At 36.0% G+C, this 23,355-nt stretch overlaps 1 protein-coding gene across 1 annotated transcript; it reads right to left on the bottom strand.

Moving 5' to 3' along the window:
- Positions 1 to 6,441: 6,441 nt before the first annotated feature.
- LOC117300333 (nostrin-like) lies at positions 6,442 to 23,077 on the bottom strand. The gene is made up of 15 exons (XM_033784085.1): positions 22,947 to 23,077; positions 20,255 to 20,340; positions 17,967 to 18,047; positions 17,486 to 17,548; positions 16,775 to 16,856; positions 15,865 to 15,927; positions 15,360 to 15,467; positions 14,469 to 14,693; positions 13,744 to 13,863; positions 13,400 to 13,508; positions 12,106 to 12,194; positions 11,160 to 11,288; positions 10,197 to 10,329; positions 9,546 to 9,650; positions 6,442 to 8,833 (listed from the first exon to the last, which is right to left on the bottom strand). Exons 1-15 carry the CDS (start codon positions 22,968 to 22,970, stop codon positions 8,730 to 8,732), a joined length of 1,521 nt encoding a protein of 506 aa, XP_033639976.1. The 5' UTR covers positions 22,971 to 23,077; the 3' UTR covers positions 6,442 to 8,729.
- Positions 23,078 to 23,355: the final 278 nt, after the last annotated feature.

The following is a 23,355-nucleotide window of genomic DNA, read 5'->3' on the forward strand; positions in this document are numbered from 1 at the left end:
GGAGAGGTTGATAGTATAAAACCTTGTGAGAAATGGCTCCTTCTGAAGTCAACGTAGTTTTTGAGAGAGAAGTAATTTCCATTGAATTTGATTTCGAGACCTTAGATTAAGAATTTGAGGTCTCGAAATCAAGCATCTGAATAGGCACAACTTCGTGTGACAAGAGTGCTTTTTCTTTCATTAATGTCTCGCAACTTCGATGACCGATTGAGCTCTAATTTTCACAGGTTTGTTATTTTATGCATGTTGTTGAGATAGAGCAAGTGAGAAGACTGGTCTTTGACAATTACCAATAGTGTCCAGTGTCTTTCATCAAGGGTCTGAGCGTTCTTGGCAAAGATAAACATTTTCTAAGGGAAAAAACATTCGCTCTGATTTAAAGCCAGTTTAGATTGAAGGCTTGTGTGATGACAAAAGATACTAAACTTAAAGTTTGAACATTATATCACCATACCTTATAGCACTGAGCTATACCTTATAGCACTGAACTATACCTTATAGCACTGAAATATAACTTATAGCACTGAACTATAACACTGAACTATAACTTATAGCACTGAGCTATACCTTACAGCGCTGAAGTTTACCTTATAGCACAGAACTATACCTTATAGCACTGAACTATAACTTATAGCACTGAACTATACCTTATAGCACTGAACTATAACTTATAGCACTGAACTATACCTTACAGCGCTGAAGTATACCTTATAGCACAGAACTATACCTTATAGCACTGAACTATAACTTATAGCACTGAACTATACCTTATAGCACTAAACTATACCTTATAGCACTGAACTATACCTTATAGCACTGAACTATAACTTATAGCACTGAACTATACTTTATAGCACTGAACTATACCTTATAGCACTGAACTATGTAAAAGAGTTCACTTAAGTTTGCACATAATTGTGAATTCCTTTTAACATGTTTAACAGTGTTTTCATTGCCAATAGACAACTTTCATAACACGCACTTTTCTATGCACCAGGACAGATATCATCCAATGATCTGCTTTCTTTTTCCTCAACGAGGGCGCTGTTTGAGGGTCTTTTTAGCAAGGGGGTTACAACTTGTTGTATCCTTGGAGTTTTTAAACTTCCTCGTTTAAATACTTTTGTATAAATACTAGTGTACAGCACAGATGGAGAGTAAAATAGCAGTTAATTCAAGTGGTCAGTGGTTTGTCTTGAATTGTTAGGTGAGTTTTATTTTTGCTGGAGGATGTAATGCTTATAAACGATTGTGAAGGCTTGGACAAAAATGCTGGACTTACCCCTTGTGATTTTTTTCAATTTTAGGCTAAAAGTTTAGGCCAAAAATGTACAAAAAAGCTGGACTTACGCCTTGTAATTTTTCAAACTTTATGCCAAAAATTTACAAAAATGCTTGACTTGCCCCTTGTGATTTTTTTATTTTTAAGCCAAACATGGACAAAAATGCTGGACTTACCCCTTTGATTTTGCCAATTTTATGCCAAATATTGACAAAAATGCTGGCTTTACCCCTTGTGATTTTTTTTCAATTTTAAGCCAAAAATGGACAAAATGCTCATCAAATTTTGCCTGAAGATGTTCACAAGGCCTTATCAAGTTTTTCTTGAAAATGTTCACAAGGCTATACGTGTAAATATAGCCTTGTGAATTTATCAAATTTTGCATGAGAATGTTCACAAAAGAAATTATCAAATTTTGCTTGAAAATGTACAGTGTGAATTTATCAAATTTTGCAAGAAAATGTTCACAAGGTTATAGCCTTGTGAATTTATCAAATTTTGCAAGAAAATGTTCACAAGGCTTATATAGCCTTGTGAATTAATCAAATTTTGCAAGAAAATGTTCACAAGGCTATAGCCTTGTGAATTAATCAAATTTTGCAAGAAAATAATTACAAGGCTATAGCCTTGTGAATTAATCAAATTTTGCAAGAAAATGTTCGCAAGGCCTTGTGAATTAATCAAATTTTGCAAGAAAATGTTCACAAGGCTATAGCCTTGTGAACTTATCATATTTTGCAAGAAAATGTTCACAAGGCCTTGTGAATTTATCATATTTTGCAAGAAAATGTTCACAAGGCTATAGCCTTGTGAATTAATCAAATTTTGCAAGAAAATATTCACAAGGCTTATAGCCTTGTGAATTAATCAAATTTTGCAAGAAAATTTTGCAAGAAAATGTGAACTTATCATATTTTGCAAGAAAATATTCACAAGGCTATGGCCTTGTGAATTAATCAAATTTTGCAAGAAAATATTCACAAGGCTATAGCCTTGTGAATTTATCAAATTTTGCAAGAAAATATTCACAAGGCTATAGCCTTGTGAATTAATCAAATTTTGCAAGAAAATTTTGCAAGAAAATGTGAACTTATCATATTTTGCAAGAAAATGTTCACAAGGCTATAGCCTTGTGAATTAATCAAATTTTGCAAGAAAATGTGAACTTATCATATTTTGTAAGAAAATATTCACAAGGCTATAGCCTTGTGAATTTATCAAATTTTGCAAGAAAATTTTGCAAGAAAATGTGAACTTATCATATTTTGCAAGAAAATATTCACAAGGCTATAGCCTTGTGAACTTATCATATTTTGCAAGAAAATGTTCACAAGGCTATAGCCTTGTGAACTAATCAAATTTTGCAAGAAAATATTCACAAGGCTATATAGCCTTGTGAATTTATCAAATTTTGCAAGAAAATGTTCACAAGGCTATAGCCTTGTGAATTAATCAAATTTTGCAAGAAAATATTCACAAGGCTATAGCCTTGTGAATTAATCAAATTTTGCAAGAAAATGTTCACAAGGCTATAGCCTTGTGAATTAATCAAATTTTGCAAGAAAATGTTCACAAGGCTATAGCCTTGTGAATTTATCAAATTTTGCAAGAAAATGTTCACAAGGCTTGTGAATTAATCAAATTTTGCAATAAAATATTCACAAGGCTATAGCCTTGTGAATTAATCAAATTTTGCAAGAAAATGTGAACTTATCATATTTTGCAAGAAAATATTCACAAGGCTATAGCCTTGTGAATTAATCAAATTTTGCAAGAAAATATTCACAAGGCTATAGCCTTGTGAATTAATCAAATTTTGCAAGAAAATTTTGCAAGAAAATGTGAACTTATCATATTTTGCAAGAAAATATTCACAAGACTATAGCCTTGTGAACTTATCATGTTTTGCAAGAAAATGTTCATGTGAACTTATCATATTTTGCAAGAAAATATTCACAAGGCTATAGCCTTGTGAATTAATCAAATTTTGCAAGAAAATTTTGCAAGAAAATGTGAATTAATCAAATTTTGCAAGAAAATATTCACAAGGCTATAGCCTTGTGAATTAATCAAATTTTGCAAGAAAATTTTGCAAGAAAATGTGAACTTATCATATTTTGTAAGAAAATATTCACAAGGTGAATTAATCAAATTTTGCAAGAAAATATTCACAAGGCTATAGCCTTGTGAATTTATCATATTTTGCAAGAAAATATTCACAAGGCTATAGCCTTGTGAACTTATCATATTTTGCAAGAAAATGTTCACAAGGCTATAGCCTTGTGAATTTATCAAATTTTGCAAGAAAATTTTGCAAGAAAATGTGAATTAATCAAATTTTGCAAGAAAATATTCACAAGGCTATAGCCTTGTGAATTAATCAAATTTTGCAAGAAAATTTTGCAAGAAAATGTGAACTTATCATATTTTGCAAGAAAATATTCACAAGGCTATAGCCTTGTGAATTAATCAAATTTTGCAAGAAAATGTGAACTTATCATATTTTGTAAGAAAATATTCACAAGGTGAATTAATCAAATTTTGCAAGAAAATATTCACAAGTGTGAATTAATCAAATTTTGCAAGAAAATATTCACAAGGCTTATATTATAGCCTTGTGAATTAATCAAATTTTGCAAGAAAATTTTGCAAGAAAATGTGAATTAATCAAATTTTGCAAGAAAATATTCACAAGGCTATAGCCTTGTGAATTAATCAAATTTTGCAAGAAAATTTTGCAAGAAAATGTGAACTTATCATATTTTGCAAGAAAATATTCACAAGGCTATAGCCTTGTGAATTAATCAAATTTTGCAAGAAAATGTGAACTTATCATATTTTGCAAGAAAATGTTCACAAGGCTATATAGCCTTGTGAATTAATCAAATTTTGCAAGAAAATATTCACAAGGCTATAGCCTTGTGAATTAATCAAATTTTGCAAGAAAATTTATCAAATTTTGCAAGAAAATGTTCACAAGGCTATAGCCTATCAAATTTTGCAAGAAAATATTCACAAGGCTATATATAGCCTTGTGAATTAATCAAATTTGGGCCTTGTGAACATTTTCTGCAAAAAAATTAACTTTTTCAGGCAAAATTTGAGAGTTCACAAGGCTATCTATATAGCCTTGTGAACATTTTCAAGAAAAATTTGATAAGGTCACAAGGACAAAAATGCTGGACTTACCCCTTGTGATTCGGACAAAATTGCATGGCTTAGGTAAGGGCTAATAAAATATCATATAATAAAAAACTCATATAAATGCAAATGATTTCACCAGTTGCAACATCGGTTTGTTTCAAATCTTTTATTTTTGATTGAATACAAAACGTATATTGCAAATTGTGAGAATTAACCCAGTCAATTTGTAAATCCTTTTAAATTCAAAATTTTAAAGGAACACGTTGCCTTGGATCGGACGATTTGGTCTACAAAAAGTTAGAAAGATGTTTTAAAAGTAGAATACAATGATCTACACAATATGCCTTGAAATTGTGTGGTTTTCCTTTTACGTCGCGAACTAACACGGTCGGCCATTTATGGGAGTCAATAAATGGCAGACCGTGTTAGTCCACGAGGTGAAAGGAAAACCACACGATTTCAAGGCATATTGTGTAAATCATTGTATTCTACTTTAAAACATCTTTCTAACCATCTAACCATATGCATTTCATAACAAACGGTTTTCAAACGCTTTTTATAGACCAACTCGCCCGATCCAAGGCAACGTGTTCCTTTAACTTACACTTACCAACCATCTTCCCAATGATACCCTTCCAACAGTAACTCAAAATACATGATTTCTTACATTGAATTTTTTACACCAATTTTAAAAATATCTTCCCTATAATTAAAATATATCTCTGGATATAAGTGGCACCTCAACATTATTTCAAGATAATTAAATTACAGATACTTCATTTGCATAACTGGCATAGAACCTTCAAAGATAAGAGGTAGCTGCCTCTGAAAGTAAGAAACAAAATTTTTTTGAAGATGTAAACAATATTAAGAATAATGAGAGTGACATCTTAATTATGCGCCCAAATTTGTAACTCCTTGTACTCATGGCGCTTGATCATTATTAGCGCAAAGCCATACCATAAACCATCTCAGCTCCCGTACCTACGTTGCCATTAAGTAGTGCATTAAGTTAAATCATTCACAAGAACCATCTTTGCCCTCACAGATACCCATTCACTCCTGGGCGAAGAAGCAATTATAGTTAAAGGAACATTACAGAATTGGTTTTTGCTAACTAAACAGTTTTTGGCAGTGTAAGCACTGTATGTAATCCAACCATTTAACTGACAAACCTGTAGAAGTTTGAGATCGATCAGCCCTCTGGGTCACAAGAAAATAGTGAAAAAAAACATTGCATCGATGCCAAAACAAAAATGAATGAAACACTCACTGAGCGATAAACTCCAAACGCGGAATTAGATTAATTATTTCCCATCAAATAATGACATTTCAGACAGAAATATTTCCAGGGATGTTTTCAACATCATCATCATTAGACTGTGTAAGTTTTATGTAAATCTGTGATCTTAACGATTTTTGTTTCTTACCAATTCTGTAACATTCCTTTAAGTGTCTTGTTCGAGGACATAAAGTTTCGTGACTGGGATTCGAACCAATACCCTGATGACTTGAAGCCACCAGAACAAGAGTCCGATGCACTAAACCAAAGAACACCAACCTCCAGAGACTAACGGACTAAGTTGTCCTCAAAACTGGTTCAAAAAAAGCATGAGATTTCCTGTTATTTTAGTTTGCTCTTTTGTACAAATTGTGTAATCACTGGTTTTCCATTTCGCTTCTTGAAGAAACGTAGCTAAACAAGCCTTTATATGGGGATACCATATAATCAAAAAAGGGATATAAGAATAATAATTTGTTATAATTTAGTACTATAATTTAAATAATAATTGAATAGTACTTCAATGAAAAATAATCATCCTCTGTCATTCAAAACAATGTATCAAACCTTATAGTTCTAGAATTTAGAATTTGAGGTCTCGAAAACAAGCATTTGAAAGCACACAAATTCGTGTGACCATGGTGCGACAAGGTTTTTTTTTCTTCTTTCATTAATATCTCGCAGATTCGGCGATCGATTGAGCTCAAATCTTCACAGGTTTGTTAATTATGCACATGTTGAGATACACCAACTGTGAAGACTAGTCTTTGACAATTACCGTAGTGTCCAGTGTCTTTAAATAGTCTAGTACCTGTTTGTATAATCAGTTATTATAATATAAATAGAATACAGGAAACAAGACAAGGCTGGCGTCAAACGGTTTTTGTTCTTCACAACTTCACTTAGTACTGATTAAAAATAAGTTTATACACCTAAAATGTAATGCCCCAAAGTATAATACTTGTGTGATAATTGTTATAGTACTAGTTATACTATGTATAACAATATCCAGTAGTTGTTCAAAAAAACTAACTCTTGTCTTGAAGTACCATCATTGAACATTTGGTGGATTAGTGTTCAGCTTTTGAACCATGAAAAAGCAGTTTTTGATGAAAATGGTTATGCAAAGTTGTCAGAAGCGAGGAAAAGTGCATAAATGGATAGTTTAATACATCAAGTAGCCCCCCCCCCAAAAAAAAATAATAATAATAAAAAATAAAAATAAAAATTACTAAATAATAATAAACACCCACCATTTCCATTTTAAGTTGGATTTGAAACTTTTGCTTGCACGGTGGAAGAATAACTAGGTGAGGTTTGCAATAGCACCATGTATAAATCTCTTTTGGGTATAGTGTTGGTTCTAAAAAGAACCGGTGGTTAACAACTCAATGTTTCGATCAGTTTGCTCTAATAATAATAATAAACGAGACTTATAAAGCGCATTTTACAAAATCATCTTCAGGAGAACTTTTCTATTCTACATCTTTTAAAGCAGCGCCCTTTACTCAGGAAAAATGGAAGACCTATATCTAAGATATAATGAAGACCAAGTCATGAAAACTTGCCCGTCAAGACACTAGTAAAACAATTTCATGCCAAGAAACTTGGTAGGACAAAAATGGTGTAAATACACTTTTCTACACTGCAATCAAAACGGTTTAAAGAAGAAAGAAAAATACCCAAGAATTCAGTACGTCAGCTCCTTAAAGATCTGCTATTTATAGGCAAGATGCTGGAAAGGAAAAAATTAATGAAAACCCCAGTCATTTCATTCATGATCCGAGTACACTTTAAAAGTGATAAAATTGTCCCTGTCCCCAAAACCTTGAATGTTAACCGGTAGGTAAGAACATACAAATTCTTAAAAACAAATACTTTCCGTTCGCCAGTTCCCTTTGAATTTCACAGTAGTTCACACGATTGAAATACTAACGGCAAAATAAACCTTGGGTTTTTGGAAACGGTTTGATTGTTTAACTCCTATATAAACGGAGATTATATACAATAAAACAAACATGTGAAAATTTCATTTCAAAAGGTGGAAGCAAGATAGCACAAATAAATCTAAAAGCAGTCATATCCAACGCAGGAAGAATAATTTGTAATTGGAATACAAAATCTGAGAAACTTTTCTATCAATAATATTTCTCAGACTGAAATGTTTTTAAATCCCTCTCTCTAAAACCACATTCCTTAGAAGGGAATTCTTTCTCAAAATGTTATGATATACATTATCAACAGCTGCAGTGATTCTTGCCAAGTCAGATTTTTTTGGTCATTAATTTTTTGAGCAAATACCAAGGAATACTCTCTTTTTAGGTTAGTACTGGTTCACTGGTTCCCAAAGAACTTGCCATTAGTTGGTCCCTTGAATACATAGGTTATTCTATTAAGCTCCACCGGAGCGACAAGTAAACGCAGACATTTTCTAGAAATTACTGGCTTCCTGTCTCAAAGACGGCACCTTCAACTGGTACCCTGTCAATCACTGATAACATTTTGAATGCTATATGCTCGCTTCCCTAAATTTCAATGTTCACTGGTTCCAAGAAATTATACAATGGTACCCAGCACATTCAAGTAGCTTAACAATCACTGGTACTCCGTATTCAAATGAGGTCATCTTACACTGTTAGTATCTAATTTAGATCTACATAGGAACCAGGGAAGTTTCCTGCCCATTCAAGAAGCTTACCTTCCTTCACTGGTACTCTGTATTCAAATGAGGTGATCTTGCATTGTTGTTTCAGAGTAGATCTACAAAGGAACCGGGGAAGTTTCCCGATCACTGGTAGTCGGTGTTCAAATAAGGTTATCTTACACTGTTGTTTCAGAGTAGGTCGACATAGTAACCGGGGAAGTTTCCTTCCCAGTCAAGAAGCTTACCAATCACTGGTAGTCGGTATTCAAATAAGGTAATCTTACACTGTTGTTTCAGAGTAGATCTACAAAGGAACCGGGGAAGTTTCCCGATCACTGGTAGTCGGTATTCAAATAAGGTAATCTTACACTGTTGTTTCAGAGTAGATCTACATAGGAACCAGGGAAGTTTCCACGTTGTCCATTACACTCCCCATACCACCATCCATCGTCGTGTTTCTCCACTACATTGATTATCTGACCTGTAAGAACATAGAAACAAAAACTTGACTTTGAGAAAAACATGATTTTTGAGGGTCCGAGTCCGCCGAGCCAGAGATGCGATTGGTATGCGCTGTCATCTCACTCACAGGGGATGGATTCAACATTCATCTCATATTCAAGACAATTCTTTCGCTGGTCACAAGTAGACACTGTATTCAGCTTAAACTTTCACACGTGACCTTTAATGTTAAATTTGCATCGGGGATAAAGAGTATTAATTTGGGGTTTTACCCTTACATTGATGTGTGTTTGTACTGTATACTCAGTACTTTGCCGAGTTCTGTAAAAAAAATATATATATAATAACACAAGAGAGATTTGATCCCACAACCTTTGCAATTCTAGAGCAATGTCCTACCAACTAGACCACCAAGATCGCCAGGTAGCTAGACGCAGTTCCAATCATCTAGCTTAGCAGCGATAACTGCAACGATTTATAGAAGAGTTTGCGGTAACACCATGTAATAACAATCTCTAAATGAGTTGGGGTGGTTCTGAAAAGAACCGTTGGATTAACTCGACGTCTCGACATTTAACTCGATGCAACGATTTAAATATTTTTTCCCCACATAAATGGGGATAGTACCGAGTATACAGTGCTAACACACATTGGTGTACGGGTAAAACCAAAATTAATAAACCAAACAAGAGTGATATGAAAGTGAATTTCGATTCTTTTTAATATCTTACCTTCTTGGACTGATATTTCCCCGTCCTCTTGAGCTTCGTAGTTAAACTTGACCACACATTGACAGATTACTCTCTCTGCCATTTCAGCCTCATTCCATTCATTATCTAAAAAAAAAAAAAGGGATGACAGGAGTTTTTATAAATATATGTCAACACTTAAAATAGAATGTTGCCATGTCCTTGCTCTTGCTGAAACCATGATATGTCTCCATCGACACTAAGACTTTTCCTAAAAACCCTGAGTTGCCCCTAGACCCCCGATTGGGTTCAAATCCTACCAAGCTAACCTCTGATTTCACAATGACTAGATTAAATAATCCCATCTAGTTGTTGAACCACAATTTCTTGAGCAATTCATAATCAAAGATGTTAAACCAATGAGAGAGATTGGCTGTTGCCAGCTTGGTGTTTATATCCCCTTGTGGGAGTTTGCCAAGTTCCCTAGACGAGGAGATCATTTTTACAAACAAACAAAAACTATCCATATGCGTAGTACCTTTAAAACATAATAAAGTTTGCCACAATACATCGCAGCGATTGAAACTGTTGCCATGTCCATGGTCCTGATGCATCCATGATAAGTCCCCATCAACACTAAGACATTTTCTCAGTACCCTGAGTTGCCCATAGACCCATCTCAAGGAGACTTACTGTTTCCTTCGTCTTCATCAGTAATTGCTTGCAGATGATTTGCTCCATCACCCATCCCTCTGCTATCCACTTCGGTCACTCCTGAGGATGGGGGAGCACGAGGCATCTTTAAGACACTCACATGGACACCTTGCTGCAAAGATACCAAGGAAACAGAGAGAAATAGTTTAGCTCAAAAAAAAGAGAAGATGACTTGCTTCTTTTAAGTAAGTATGGTTTGCGGTTGACACCATGTACAATATCTTTTCCGAGTAGCGGTGGCTCTGATAAGAGCTGATTTCTGTTACTTGATGTTTCGATAAGCGTGCTCTGACTGTCTTGTTTCATTTAGTTGTTGAAAGGAAAGTATTAATTTTATCTATCGGTAAATAGTCCTCTTTTATCTGAAACAAAAGGCAAGTGAACATATTCCTAAGCTTAAAAGTTACTTTGACATTTCTCAAAAAAAAAAAAAAAACATGTAAATAGTTAACCTTCTCTAGTTTTTCTCTGTAAGTAAAAAGTTAATAAATAACTTTCATGCGACTGGTTTATATCCCTTCAAACAAAAATTGTACGTGTATATTAACAAAAGAAATCATTGCGCACGGCCACATCTTTTAGAATTGGAAAGAGGACTCTTGAGAGCACTATTGGTATTTTTTTTTATGAGGGGTCGCCATTTGTAAAAACAAGTAAACAATTAATATGTTCAATGTTCATAGGATCAGTTTATCACTAAAATAAAAGGTTAAGTTGATTTGTCTAAAAATGTACAAGTTAAAAGTTTACAAGTATCTAAGCTTACTAGTTACATTTACCTGTCTCTAAGTGCCCAAGTTAACACTTTGTCGTGTTAAAAAATTAGTAACATTCTCATTTTCAAAGGGAACAAGTGGCAAAATATTTTTTTAGATGAAACAACCATTAATCCACCTGTTTCTTAATTGATTACTATTAGACCCTGGATTCCATTATAACTACCTGTTTATCTTTCTCTGTCTTGATGTAAGGGCTGATGTCATCTTGGGGTTTGGGCTTCTTATCCACCAATGCTAAGGCAGCGGTTATCTTAAACTTACAAGCTCGTAACATGTTCAGCATCTCCTCCGACTGTAATACAAAGATAACAAATGTTACTGTGGTCTAAAGGGTATACTGCAGGGCATGCAGTCACAAGGTTGTGGGTTCGGATCCTACTAAGCTAACTGCTGATTTTCACAGCGACTAGAATAAGTATTGTCTTCTAGTTACTGAATCAAAAATGATTTTGTGTAATTCATAATCATAGACTTTAAACCAATGTTTGTATGAGAGAGATGGCTGTTGACAGCTTGGTGTTTATAATCTCTTGTGGGAGTTTGCAGAATTTCTTTTACCAAAAAATTATCATCTAAACAATTAAACATTATCATGTTATAAAGGTGCTAAGCAACTAGAATCGTGCTTAGTAGAAACAGGATACCAGCTATATATTATTTGATGTACATTGTAACTGGCTCCCTTCTGACTTAGGCTCTGCTCTTTAATGAAGCCAAATCTAATGTACAATTTGAAATCTAAAAACAACATTTTAGTGGTGCGTTTCGTCGGTCGTAACCAACTGTTTCAATTGATTTAAAGAAGTAAAACTTGCATTGGGGATAAAGAATATTTTTTTTTTTTTTTTCCCATATACACTGATGTGTGTTAGCACTGTATACTTGGTACTTACGCGAGTTCTGTGAAATAATCATGGCAATTACTCGGGTGGGATTCGGACCCACGACCTTTGCCATTCTAGAGCAGTGTCATACCAACTAGACACTGTTTCAATTGAATTGGCCATTGTTTAATTCACTGTCCAAAGACCCAAACAATTATTGGTTACAACCGCCAAAGCGCACCCTTAAATGTTTTAGCAAGAGAAGATGATTTGAAAGAACCTTACATGTGTGAGTTGTTGAACTACTACGTCCTGCGTACTGGTATCGGCATAGCTTGCATTCCCAGCGTATGCTCCTGATAGTCGAGCAATTCCTGCAAGAAATACAATAGTGAAATGATGATACCATAGCTTCTCAGCACCCAGGTTTTTAAATTTGTTTTAACCTCCCCAACCTAACGAAGCAATCACGGTTAAGTGTCTTGCTTAAGGACACAGGTGTCACAACCGTTTATAAACAAGGACTTTTGAAGGGGAACCAAGGTCAAGAGCAATATGATCATGGCCTCTGTTTAATTCCAGGCCTGATTGTAGAAAGACATGTTTGTAATCTTCATGATTATAACCATAATTTGCTTCTCTGCACCCATTTATATACATGTACAAGGACCTTTACCCTTCCAATCAATGGGTCTTCACTGAGTAGATTCAAATCCTGGCAATGGTGCTGATACATGTACAAGGACCTTTACCCTTCCAATCAATGGGTCTTCACTGAGTAGATTCAAATCCTGGCAATGGTGCTGATACATGTACAAGGACCTTTACCCTTCTAATCAATGGGTCTTCACTGAGTAGATTCAAATCCTGGCAATGGTGCTGATACATGTACAAGGACCTTTACCCTTCTAATCAATGGGTCTTCACTGAGTAGATTCAAATCCTGGCAATGGTGCTGATACATGTACAAGGACCTTTACCCTTCTAATCAATGGGTCTTCACTGAGTAGATTCAAATCCTGGCAATGGTGCTGATACATGTACAAGGACCTTTACCCTTCTAATCAATGGGTCTTCACTGAGTAGATTCAAATCCTGGCAATGGTGCTGATACATGTACAAGGACCTTTACCCTTCCAATCAATGGGTCTTCACTGAGTAGATTCAAATCCTGGCAATGGTGCTGATACATGTACAAGGACCTTTACCCTTCCAATCAATGGGTCTTCACTGAGTAGATTGAAATCCTGGCAATGGTGCTGATACATGTACAAGGACCTTTACCCTTCTAATCAATGGGTCTTCACTGAGTAGATTCAAATCCTGGCAATGGTGCTGATTTGGCTGAAGTGCTTTCCCCTTAGCACTTATTTATCAATTGCTTCTCTTGATCCGGGAGTATAAACATGGACCTAGCCATGGTTCCAGGGGTCCATTTCAAAAAGAGTTAGGACTCGTCCTAGGAGATATTAAAAACTTAAGGCTAGTCCTAGGACTCGTCCTAACTCGAGAAAAGACTAGTCTTAACTCTTTGTGAAATCCAGTCCAGTTCTCCACATCAATAATCTAGGATACTTACCATCTTTAGCTTTTTTCTCTTTCTCTAACTCTACATCTATGGTTTTTAGCTTGCTCTGTAGCGATTGCCTCCTTCTGTTTAACGTCATATTATGGGACAAATCCTCCTCCTAAGGAACAAAAGATACATCTGTCGTTAATTAAAATTTTGATTGACGAAAAAAACATTTGGTGGTACGAAGAGCAATGAAATTGGGCCCAGAACTTGACCTTAATAAGCCAGAACAATTGTGCACGATACACTATTTATGAGGTGATTTTTTAAAGTTTAAACTTATATGATGAATAAGAATATCTAATGCACTTACTAACAATATGATGACAAATAATATGGAATATACTTACATAGGGATCATATAAGACTTGTTCCACATGTTCACGCTGGCGACCTTTGTGTTGTGCTATGACCATGACGTCATTTTCTGGAACAATACATTGGATTGCCTGGCTCATGTTGTCAACAGTCTAAGCATAAAAGAAAAATGATAATCATTGCGTAAACATGTGCTACAAAAAATTTCATAAGGCCACTTTCTTAATCATTCAGGAAAAAGCCTTACATTTAGAAGTAGCTAGAGATGTGGACAACTAAATAAACGTATGTCCGGTGATATAGCTCATTTGCAAACTATCTCGCAAGACTTCTGCTATGCAGGAGACTACCGCTCTCACAAATACTCTCATTTAAACGACTTGTAAAACCCTTGAGCAGTTTGTATGAAATCTTCAGCTTATTTCGTATGGAAGCATCTGATCGGTCAGTTTTGTAAAATCTATAAATATTCAAACATTTCACTCGACAAACATTTATCGACACTAACAAAGGCCAAGGGATTAAACCATGCCCAATATGTGGTAGAGAAAGTAGAAAAGGCCCCAAATCTTCCGTTACTCTAAAACAGAAAAAAGTAGTACTGCCCCATAGCAACCCCCCCCCCTAGACTGCCCCATAGCACCCCCCCCCCCAGAATATCCTCTGGGAGAGTTTTGAGGCTGAAAAGGGACAGGATGGGGATGAAGTGTTTGAGGTTGAAAATGGTAAGTAGCTTCTTCAAGATGGTTGTCTATACCTTCTGTGTCTTGGGCTGCATCGTTGAGAAGCAACCCACATAAGACTCCAACACTATCTTTTGCTCCCGAATCCTTTCCGTTTCTAATTTCTCCAGAGCTGTTGCGGCCTGACGTAAGGCAACTTCAAATTCATGACGAGCTCTCTCCGTTGCCTTGATGAGTTGTAGGTATTCCGTGTCTGCTCTCGACGCTGCTTCATCTAACTTCTTACTCTTGGAGTGAAGCTGTCGAGAAGAATTATGAAAACATTGGAAATCTTAAAGGTAGGGATATAGTTCTGTAAGTTCGGTAATATCAGTAAGTTGGGAAAATTGTTGACAGTCAATTTTTCCAACAGTCAGTAGGGTTACAGGAAACAAATAAATAATTTTGTTGGGCCTTATGAAGGAAAAATATCTTACCATACGACATTTGACTGTATTAAATATTTAATAATAGTGGCTTCTTATAATTTTGGAGCGCTCATATCAGTCACTCAGTGATGCTCAAGGTGCTTTCAATATTTATTGGGGTGGGACTACGTTTGAAATATGAGACCTACTCCCTTTCATAGCACCATGTAATGGTTTACAAGGTGCTGTGGCGCAATATGCAGCCAATCAAACCGGGAACAGCAATGCGATCCCCTTCTCCTTTTGATAGTTGCACCGGGTTCTTCTACGTGCTTACACAGCTTTAGGTCCCATCCGAAGGACGAAGCAATCGTGGTTAAGTTACTTGCTTTGAAAACAAGTGTCATGACCGGGACTCAAATCCACACTCTGCTGATCAGATACAGAAGAGCTTGAGTTCAGTGCTCTTATCTGCTCGGCCATGACACGCATTGCTCAGTCATGACATCGCATTGGTCTAAAATGAGATGTAAGACGTACAGGTGTATTTGATCTTACCTTGCCCAACTCTTTATCTGAGAGCACCTTCCCCTTAGCGTAGGGATCATCTAAGACAGCCTGAACTCCCTCATTCTCTTTAGCCTTTGTGTATGTGGCTTTCTTTGCCTTCAAGAAGATAAAACAACAATAACATTTAGATGATAAATTGGGTTTGTGACATTTCCACTTGATTATTTTTTTTGAGGAAACTTTCATAATCTCCTACTGAGAATTGTTGCTTAGCACTGAAAACTTAACAGAAACAGATCACCAGCCAATTTACAATGAAATGTATATACTTTGGGACTGGTTCCCAGCTTTGCTAAGCGAAAACATTGCGAAGCACAATTTCCTGCTTATCAGGTTTATGAAATGGGCAGTGGTAATTTCATCTTTGAGCGAACATGGCCATTGAAAACATCTTAAAGTCTACAGGGAACTTTTGAACAGCCACAAAGGCCAAGACCAGGGGCAACAGAGGCCATTCAGGAAGATACGTAAGTTATCTTGAAGATGTTTGTACCTTGAGCAATTCACTACGTTTGTCATGCCATGCTTTACACGATTTATCAACGATGGATTCAGCCTGTACAACAAGAAACAAAAGAACACATGCTTTCAAAATCATTCATCCACAGTTACGCATTCCTTTACAAAATTTACCTCAATAGTTAAGCGATAAAATAAGGCAGAAAACAAAATAACAAGCAACACTTTAGACTTGCATATTAGCAGTTTTATTAAATGGTTGCAAATTTCTGAACCAATCCAACATGTTTCAAGATGCAGGCATTGACTGAAAATTTGTTTAATGTTTTTTATCAACTGCAAAGCCTCCTACTCTTAGTAAAGCCAAGTTCATACTTTCTGCGAATGCGAAACCACATTGGGTGATGCAATAATTGGTACCCATTCTTTCTAATTATTACACAAGAAAGTTCGCTTTGCACAGAGCATTCGCAGGAAATATGAACTGGGCTTAACACTTTACCAGTGAGTTGACCAACCCTTCAAAACCATTCAACTGCATGGGTTGTGTAGGCTGGCGCAACTGTGCATAGAACTACATTTATGTTCTGTTTAGATGCATTCACCAAATCATAGTGCAAGCTGGCATAGTGCATTTATCATCCAAAATCACAAAGGATGATATTGAATGGTCAGACAGTAGGAGGGTTGACTGTGTACTGTGTATATGTTTTCACCACATAATACCATAATGTAGGCTGGCATACATGTAGTTAATCTATAATTCAAAACGACAGGGGGTGAGATCAACTAGTCAAAAAGTAGGAGGGTTGGGTTTAGGTATACACACAGCCTGTGCAGTTGAATGAGGGAAGTTGGTCAACTTTCTGGGAAGTCTTACAGAGACGAGGGAAGGGGAAAGGGCTTTTTGCAGCTCAGGCAAACAAACTGATTTTTAAACTTACAGATTTGCGGCTTTTTACATGCGTTTCACAGTACACCTTGAGTCTTTTATGAACGTCTTCATGCAATGAGTCGGCAGCAACTCTGGGGGCAAAGATATTGAAAATGTTTCTTGCTGTTGTGCTGTTGTGATCCTTCGGGTTTGAGTGCAGTACAACCACGTTTGTTAAAAGTGGGACTGTAGTCATGTCCATAGTACGCCCATGGCTGTACATACAAAGCACATACCTCACCTTCCCTACTACCGTGTTGGATTCTTTTAAAACCCTCTAACTTTTGTGCGCAAGCCAATTCGAATCTGACAAAAGTAATTAGCTAGTGCTCACTCATGCGGAACATCTGAGGATTGATTTGGTAAAAATTAAAAAGCTAGGACCTTGGTCCGCCAATACTTAGTGCCAGATTTTTGTAAACTTATAAAAAAACCATTTGGGATATATTTTTCTAAATGTATACTTTTTTTTTAAATACCCTGTATAAAGTGTTACTGCAACAGGCTTCATGAGGCTTCCACATCTACAATTGTTACCATTATGTTACATTTAGGCCTATAGTTAGTCATGCACGCACTGTTTAGATTAAAAAACCAAAGAGCCCTCATTCAAGTTTGCATTGTGATTAACGTAAACTTCATGCAAACAAACAAAAACAAAGCAAAGGAAAGGCAATACTTGAAATAAAATTAAAGATATAACCAAAATAATTTAACTTACTTGTGATTCTCTGACTCTTCTCTAAAATGCTGGCATAGTACATTCCATGATGCCATAAGAGATCTACAAAATCAACAACAACAAATCAAAAAACAGTCATAAAATGTCCATTGCAGGTTCACAAAAAGAAGAAAATAATTCGAAAAAAAATGAACTAAATACAGAGAGTGGAACTAAAAGTGTGTGTTTTTGTGTTTTGTAAAATTTCTCATAAACCATTCTGGTATTTGAGTTTAATAGACTTGCAACTGCATAAAAGAACAACTTTTTTTAGCAAATAGACTACTTTCTATAATTTTGTTGTTGTTCACCTAAATGCATGAAAACAACTGTTGGAGTGCCATGAGCATCGCTAAATGACAGATTTTCGCACTGATGTAAGAAGTAAATACTATTATTACCTGTTTTTGTAGGCATATTTTGCTCTATCGGAATTTTAAGAAATAACATTTGTGTTGATGCAACTTCTTTTAAAACTCACCCTGTGGCGTCTTTATTACATTTTTGTGCTTTGGAACTCAACTTGGCTAAACTCTTGGCGTAAGTCGTTTCAATATCAGCCCTGAAATGGAAATAGGACCAGAGAAAATAAAAAACCACCGAACACAGGCAATGATTTGCTCTTTTGAAAAAAAAAATAGGAATATTTTGTTGAGTACAATACAAGGGCTGACCTACGTACATGTTAACAAACATGGTCAACAAATTTTTTAATCAGATTAAACTTTAAAAACTTTAACAAAGACTTTGTAGGAAGACCACATGCAGTGACCGTGAGCGTTCTGTTGTTACTAAACATACTACTGGCTTGGCTTATAAAAGATCTTTGTTTACTCCAACCAAGTCCAACAATACCACACCATTATGGTACTTGCAAGTCAACCCCCAAACTGGTAAGAAGTACTAAACAGTAAACTTGTGGGTACGACCATGTGTATAGTATCTCTTTTGAGGGAGTGTTGGCTAAGCTTGGGCGATATCGATTTATTTTATTCACGATATATCGCCGACAATTTATCGCGATATTCGATAAAATCGCAATTAATTAAATTTGACATCATCAGTCTTCAAACGCCAAGTGAAAGTTGTAGAAGAGACAGTAATGGCATAAGAGAGGTGTTCTAATGACCTATTCTTTTGGTTTTACTCCAAACCTATGGGGTGCAAGATGTCTCAGCTAGCAAATACATCACGATATTTACTCGATATTGCGATATATCACGATATATTGCGATATATCGCGATATATCGATATTTCGATTAAAACCAAATCCATCCGATATCGAAATCGTTTCCAAATTAATATCGCGATACTCGATAATATCGTGATATCGCCCAAGCTTAGCGTTGGCTCTGAAAAGATGTGGTCTTGACTTTTGGAACAGTGTACACTGCTCATCTTCAGGAGTATACTTCAGGAGTACACCAGATCTTTTCACTCCCTTATAAGAGATACATAAAGTACTATGTGCATGGTTGCACCCGTGATATGGTTGAACCTAAGACGATCAGAGCATAACTGATTGAATCGTCGAGTTGAAACCAGCAGTTCTTTTAACCAACCCAACTCACAAGAGATAGTCATTACAAGGTATTACCGCAAACCTTTCCATATCGTATTTCCACCATGCAAAGTTTCAAATCCTATGAAAGCATAATCAGTTTACTAACGCAATAATCAGTCAAACACCTAAGAGACTACAGTACATACATCATGATGTAAAGCGTAAATCAGTTCACTAGTGCAGTCCTCAGTCAAACTCCACACATTCACTCAACGCCCAAACAAAATATGTACCGAATTCTTGATGCGTTGGGGTTGGTTTCAAAAGGATTATTAATTTTAGGTAAATGTTGCAAGGGTCGAATCCCACCCAAGTAATGTCTGTGGTTTTTTTTTTTCACAGAACTCAGGGAGAGTACTGAGTATACAGTGCTAACACACATCGGTGTTTCAAAACCAAAAACCAAACAATTTTGCTGGGTAAGGAATATAAATCAGAGAACGATTTCCCAGAGCGAAATGCCACACAAATTGTGCCATTTGTCAGTCCAAAATTACTTCTACACTACTCAATATTGGCATTAGGCCTGGGAGAATTATTTAAATATCCGGTTAATGGCGAATAGCTTTTCCTAACTGTATTTGGGAATACATGTACCATTTTTTACCTAACCGGATATCCGCAAGGGGCACGGATATAGATTAATAAACCGGATAGTCCTCCAATTACAACCAAGTAACCGGATTTCTATTATCCGCAATTAGGCCTGGGCAAATAATTCAAATATTCGGTTAATGGCGAGTAGGTTTTCCTATCCGTTAAACCGCTAATGCCTTTTTTTCTTTCTTAACCGGATATCAACAAGGGGCGCGAATACCGATTTATAAACCGGATAGTGTGTAATTACAACCAAGTAACGACGACTGATAGGAATGTTTTCCTTCACGTAGAGTCAATCACCATCAAAAGAAAAAGCAAATCGCCATCTTTAAATTAGATCCGGTTATTTTTATGAATGAACCGAGTGACACTGTCTAAAACTAATATCAATCCACCCATAAGATCTCATTAACAAACGAACAGTGCCCTCTCGCGGCAATTTATATGAATAGCGCCCTCTAGCAACGGGAACAAATATTTGAATATCCGGTTAATTTCGGATACCAAATCTCACTAATTCGCCCAGCACTAATTGGCATTCAGTGTACACAAAATAAGTTCAGCTATGCAAAACTGGCGGCCAAAAAATCTTAAGCAATCTTACCTTTCTTGTAAGATGGAGACGGTGGAGTTTGTAAATTCTGTTACTTGTCTCATATGCTTCTTCAACTCTGCATAGCCCGTCTCATCCTGAAATAGGAAATTCAATAGAAAAATATAAACAGTTACATCGAATTTATCTATGTCACCAACAACAACTGCCACAGCACCCTGTGCTTTGTCACCAACAACAACTGCCACAGCACCCTGTGCTTTTGCTGAAGTGCCCTAAATTTGCAAAGTCACACGAGCGAAGTTTAAAGCCGTTGGACACTTTCGGTAAACAGTATTGTCCAAGGCCCACACTCCGTGTATCACAACTTATATAAAATAACAAACCTGTGAAAATTAAGGCTCAATTGGTCATGGGAGTCGGGAGAAACTAACGGGAAAACCCACCCTTATTTCCGCACGTTTCGTCGTGTCATGACATGTGTTTAAAATGAATCCGTAATTCTCGAAAATTGATAAGGTTTAATGTTTTCCCAAAAAGTAAAGCATTTCATGGAATAATACTTCAAGAGAAGTCTTTCACCATTTCTATAAGTCTTTCTATAAACCCTGTAGGTTATTTGTAAATCTGTGATTTTTTTTTTCTGTTTCGAAAGTGTCCAATGGCTTTAAAGCCATGGTCTACTTTTGGTAAATTTTTTGGAGGTTGCAGGTTTAGGTCCCGCTCTTGTAAATTTGTCTACGTTCAATCCCAAATTATTTTCTACAAGAATATGCAGCTTCCATGTTATTTTGTGAGATAAAGGCTTGGTCACACCAAACTAGTTCTCAAAGCGTCCGAACTCATCATAAGATGAGTAGGAAATATAGATACAAGTATGTAATCATTAAAGGCAGTGAACACTATTGGTAATTACTCAAAATAATTATTGGCATAAAACCTTACTTGGTAACGAGTAATGGGGAGCTGTTGATAAAACATTGTGAGAAACAGCTCCCCTGAAGTAACGTAGTTTTAAAGAAAGAAGTATTTTTCCACGATTTTGAATTCGAGACCTCAGAATTAGAATTTGAGGTCTCCAAATCAAGCATCTGAAAGCACACAACTTGGTGTGACAAGGGTGTTTTTTCTTTCATTATTATCTCGCAACTTCGAAGACCAATTGAGCTCAAATTTCCACAGGTTTGTTCTTTTATGCATATGATGAGAACCAAGTGAGAAGACTTGTCTTTGACAACACCCAATAGTGTCCAGTGTCTTTAAGAGAATGAGTTCAGTGTGATGGGGGGTATTCACCACACTTCTCTGACATACATGTAAATGAACACTTCAAGATGATTTGGAAGTGTGGACAGATTCATTACTTACGCTAAAATAGTTGACAAAGTTATCCATTGCTTTTTATTTCAATTTAGAAACTTGGCTGAATATAACGTCCTTGACTGGCCTTGCATTACCATGGGTTACAGAATCCAGATCCCAAGAGTGTGTGCGTCAAAACACGATGATCCAAAAACCATGAGTAAACTTCGTTATAAACGTATCCACCCAGGAAACAAATACATCTGGACATCAAATTAGATCTATTTATGAATTACATCATGTTTAGCAATGAGTCAGATAGTCGTGATCGTGATGTGGTGAGATGTTGTACAGTCAATGTATGCAGATTTCTGTTATGAGTTCTTATGTGATCCAAAGGTCAGTGGACAGTTTGAGTTTATAATTATCGCAGATGTTTCACTGATAACCTACAGTCCTACACATCGGATAATTCATAAAGTCAACACTTACTCCACTCTCTTGACTCTAACTAGAGTGTAAACGGAAAATCGTGTGAAGATAAAATAATGCAAAAAATAGTTATGGTCTGACGATTCGACCTATGAGAATAACTCTGCTAGGGTCGAACCATCAGGCCATAAACCAGGCTGTAACATAGTAACTATTTTTTCATTTATACCAGTGGTCCTTTTGGTTGGTAAGCATTTTGCAATTCAGCTAATTCTATTTTCATGATTTTCTTAGATAAAAATAATGTAAAATGTGTGTTTATGGAGAAGGACATTTTATGATTTCCTGTATGGATCGAGACACTCAGTTTCAACTTTTATTATTTATTTGTTGTATAAACTAGCTTTTTAGGGTGGGGGGGGGGTCTGCTTTGCTTTGTGCATAAAATTAAATGACTGTTTTAATAAAGCACCTTACAAAAATGTGTTGATGCATTCCAGTTCCGATTACCTTTTTTTTACATTTAAATGGCTTGTACTTTTTAAGGTCTAAATTGAACCATGTCGATATACTTCCTCCATGATTGAAAAACCTAGCAAACCATAGCAACAACAAAAGCCTTCAAATAAATTGATCAAAAATTACATTCCTTTCCTTGTCAACAGACACCAACAAAATGTGAACGTAAAAACGGTAAGTTAAAGTTGCAAAGGCCAACCAGGGGACTTTTTGTTATGATTCATTGATGACGTTGATGTCGCTATTGAGAATTGTACTTTTGTGTGTTTATTTACGCTCCATTGGCCAGGAACGTATGGAAGTAAAGTTGACTAAAAACTCCGCTCAATTGACGACGATTGAATGTTAAAGTTCTATAGTCACTCACACCATTAATATCTATACACCACCTGCTGTAGTGCTTTTTAGTGGTGTTTTAGTAAGTTAGCTTTTCGCAATTTTCCCTTCTCTTTCTCTCTATTCCTGACCGTATTCACACACAAATACTTACCACAAAAACATCTCTGAAATCCATGTTGTCTCCAAAATAGTTGTGATGATGTATTCAGTCCATACTATTCATAAAAAATCTCCGAAAAGAGACCAAAATATGGGAGTGAGTTGCCAAATACCTGTTGCTGATGAAAAGTGACAGTTTTATGATAAGAGCGCCCTCTACGATCATCCGAACGAAGATTTCTCTGAGCGGTTTCTGCACCCCCGCCCCCCCCCCCAAAAAAAGCATAAGTTTTGTAAAGGAAAAGGAAAGGGCTATTCCTTGAGAATAAGGTAATAAAGCAATTTTAAACAACAATTTTAACTTCCATTTACTGGCAACACCTTTTTGAAACAAAAAAGGCCCGCACCACCACCGCCACATTTGCTACCACCTGTTGTGACTTTACTTTATTATGGCAGAT

The sequence above is a fragment of the Asterias rubens genome, chromosome 15, assembly GCF_902459465.1.
Source record: "Asterias rubens chromosome 15, eAstRub1.3, whole genome shotgun sequence".
NCBI classification, from domain to species: domain Eukaryota; kingdom Metazoa; phylum Echinodermata; class Asteroidea; order Forcipulatida; family Asteriidae; genus Asterias; species Asterias rubens.

Bases quoted from the DNA above. Each gene is read 5' to 3' on its own strand.
- LOC117300333 (XM_033784085.1), bottom strand. From the start codon at position 22,970: ATGGATTTCAGAGATGTTTTTGTG. The intron at 13,509-13,743 runs GTAAGTATATTC...TTTGTTCCTTAG, and splicing joins AAGTCTTATATGATCCCTAT to GAGGAGGATTTGTCCCATAA. The intron at 8,834-9,545 runs GTAAGATATTAA...ATGTTCTTACAG, and splicing joins GGAAATATCAGTCCAAGAAG to GTCAGATAATCAATGTAGTG.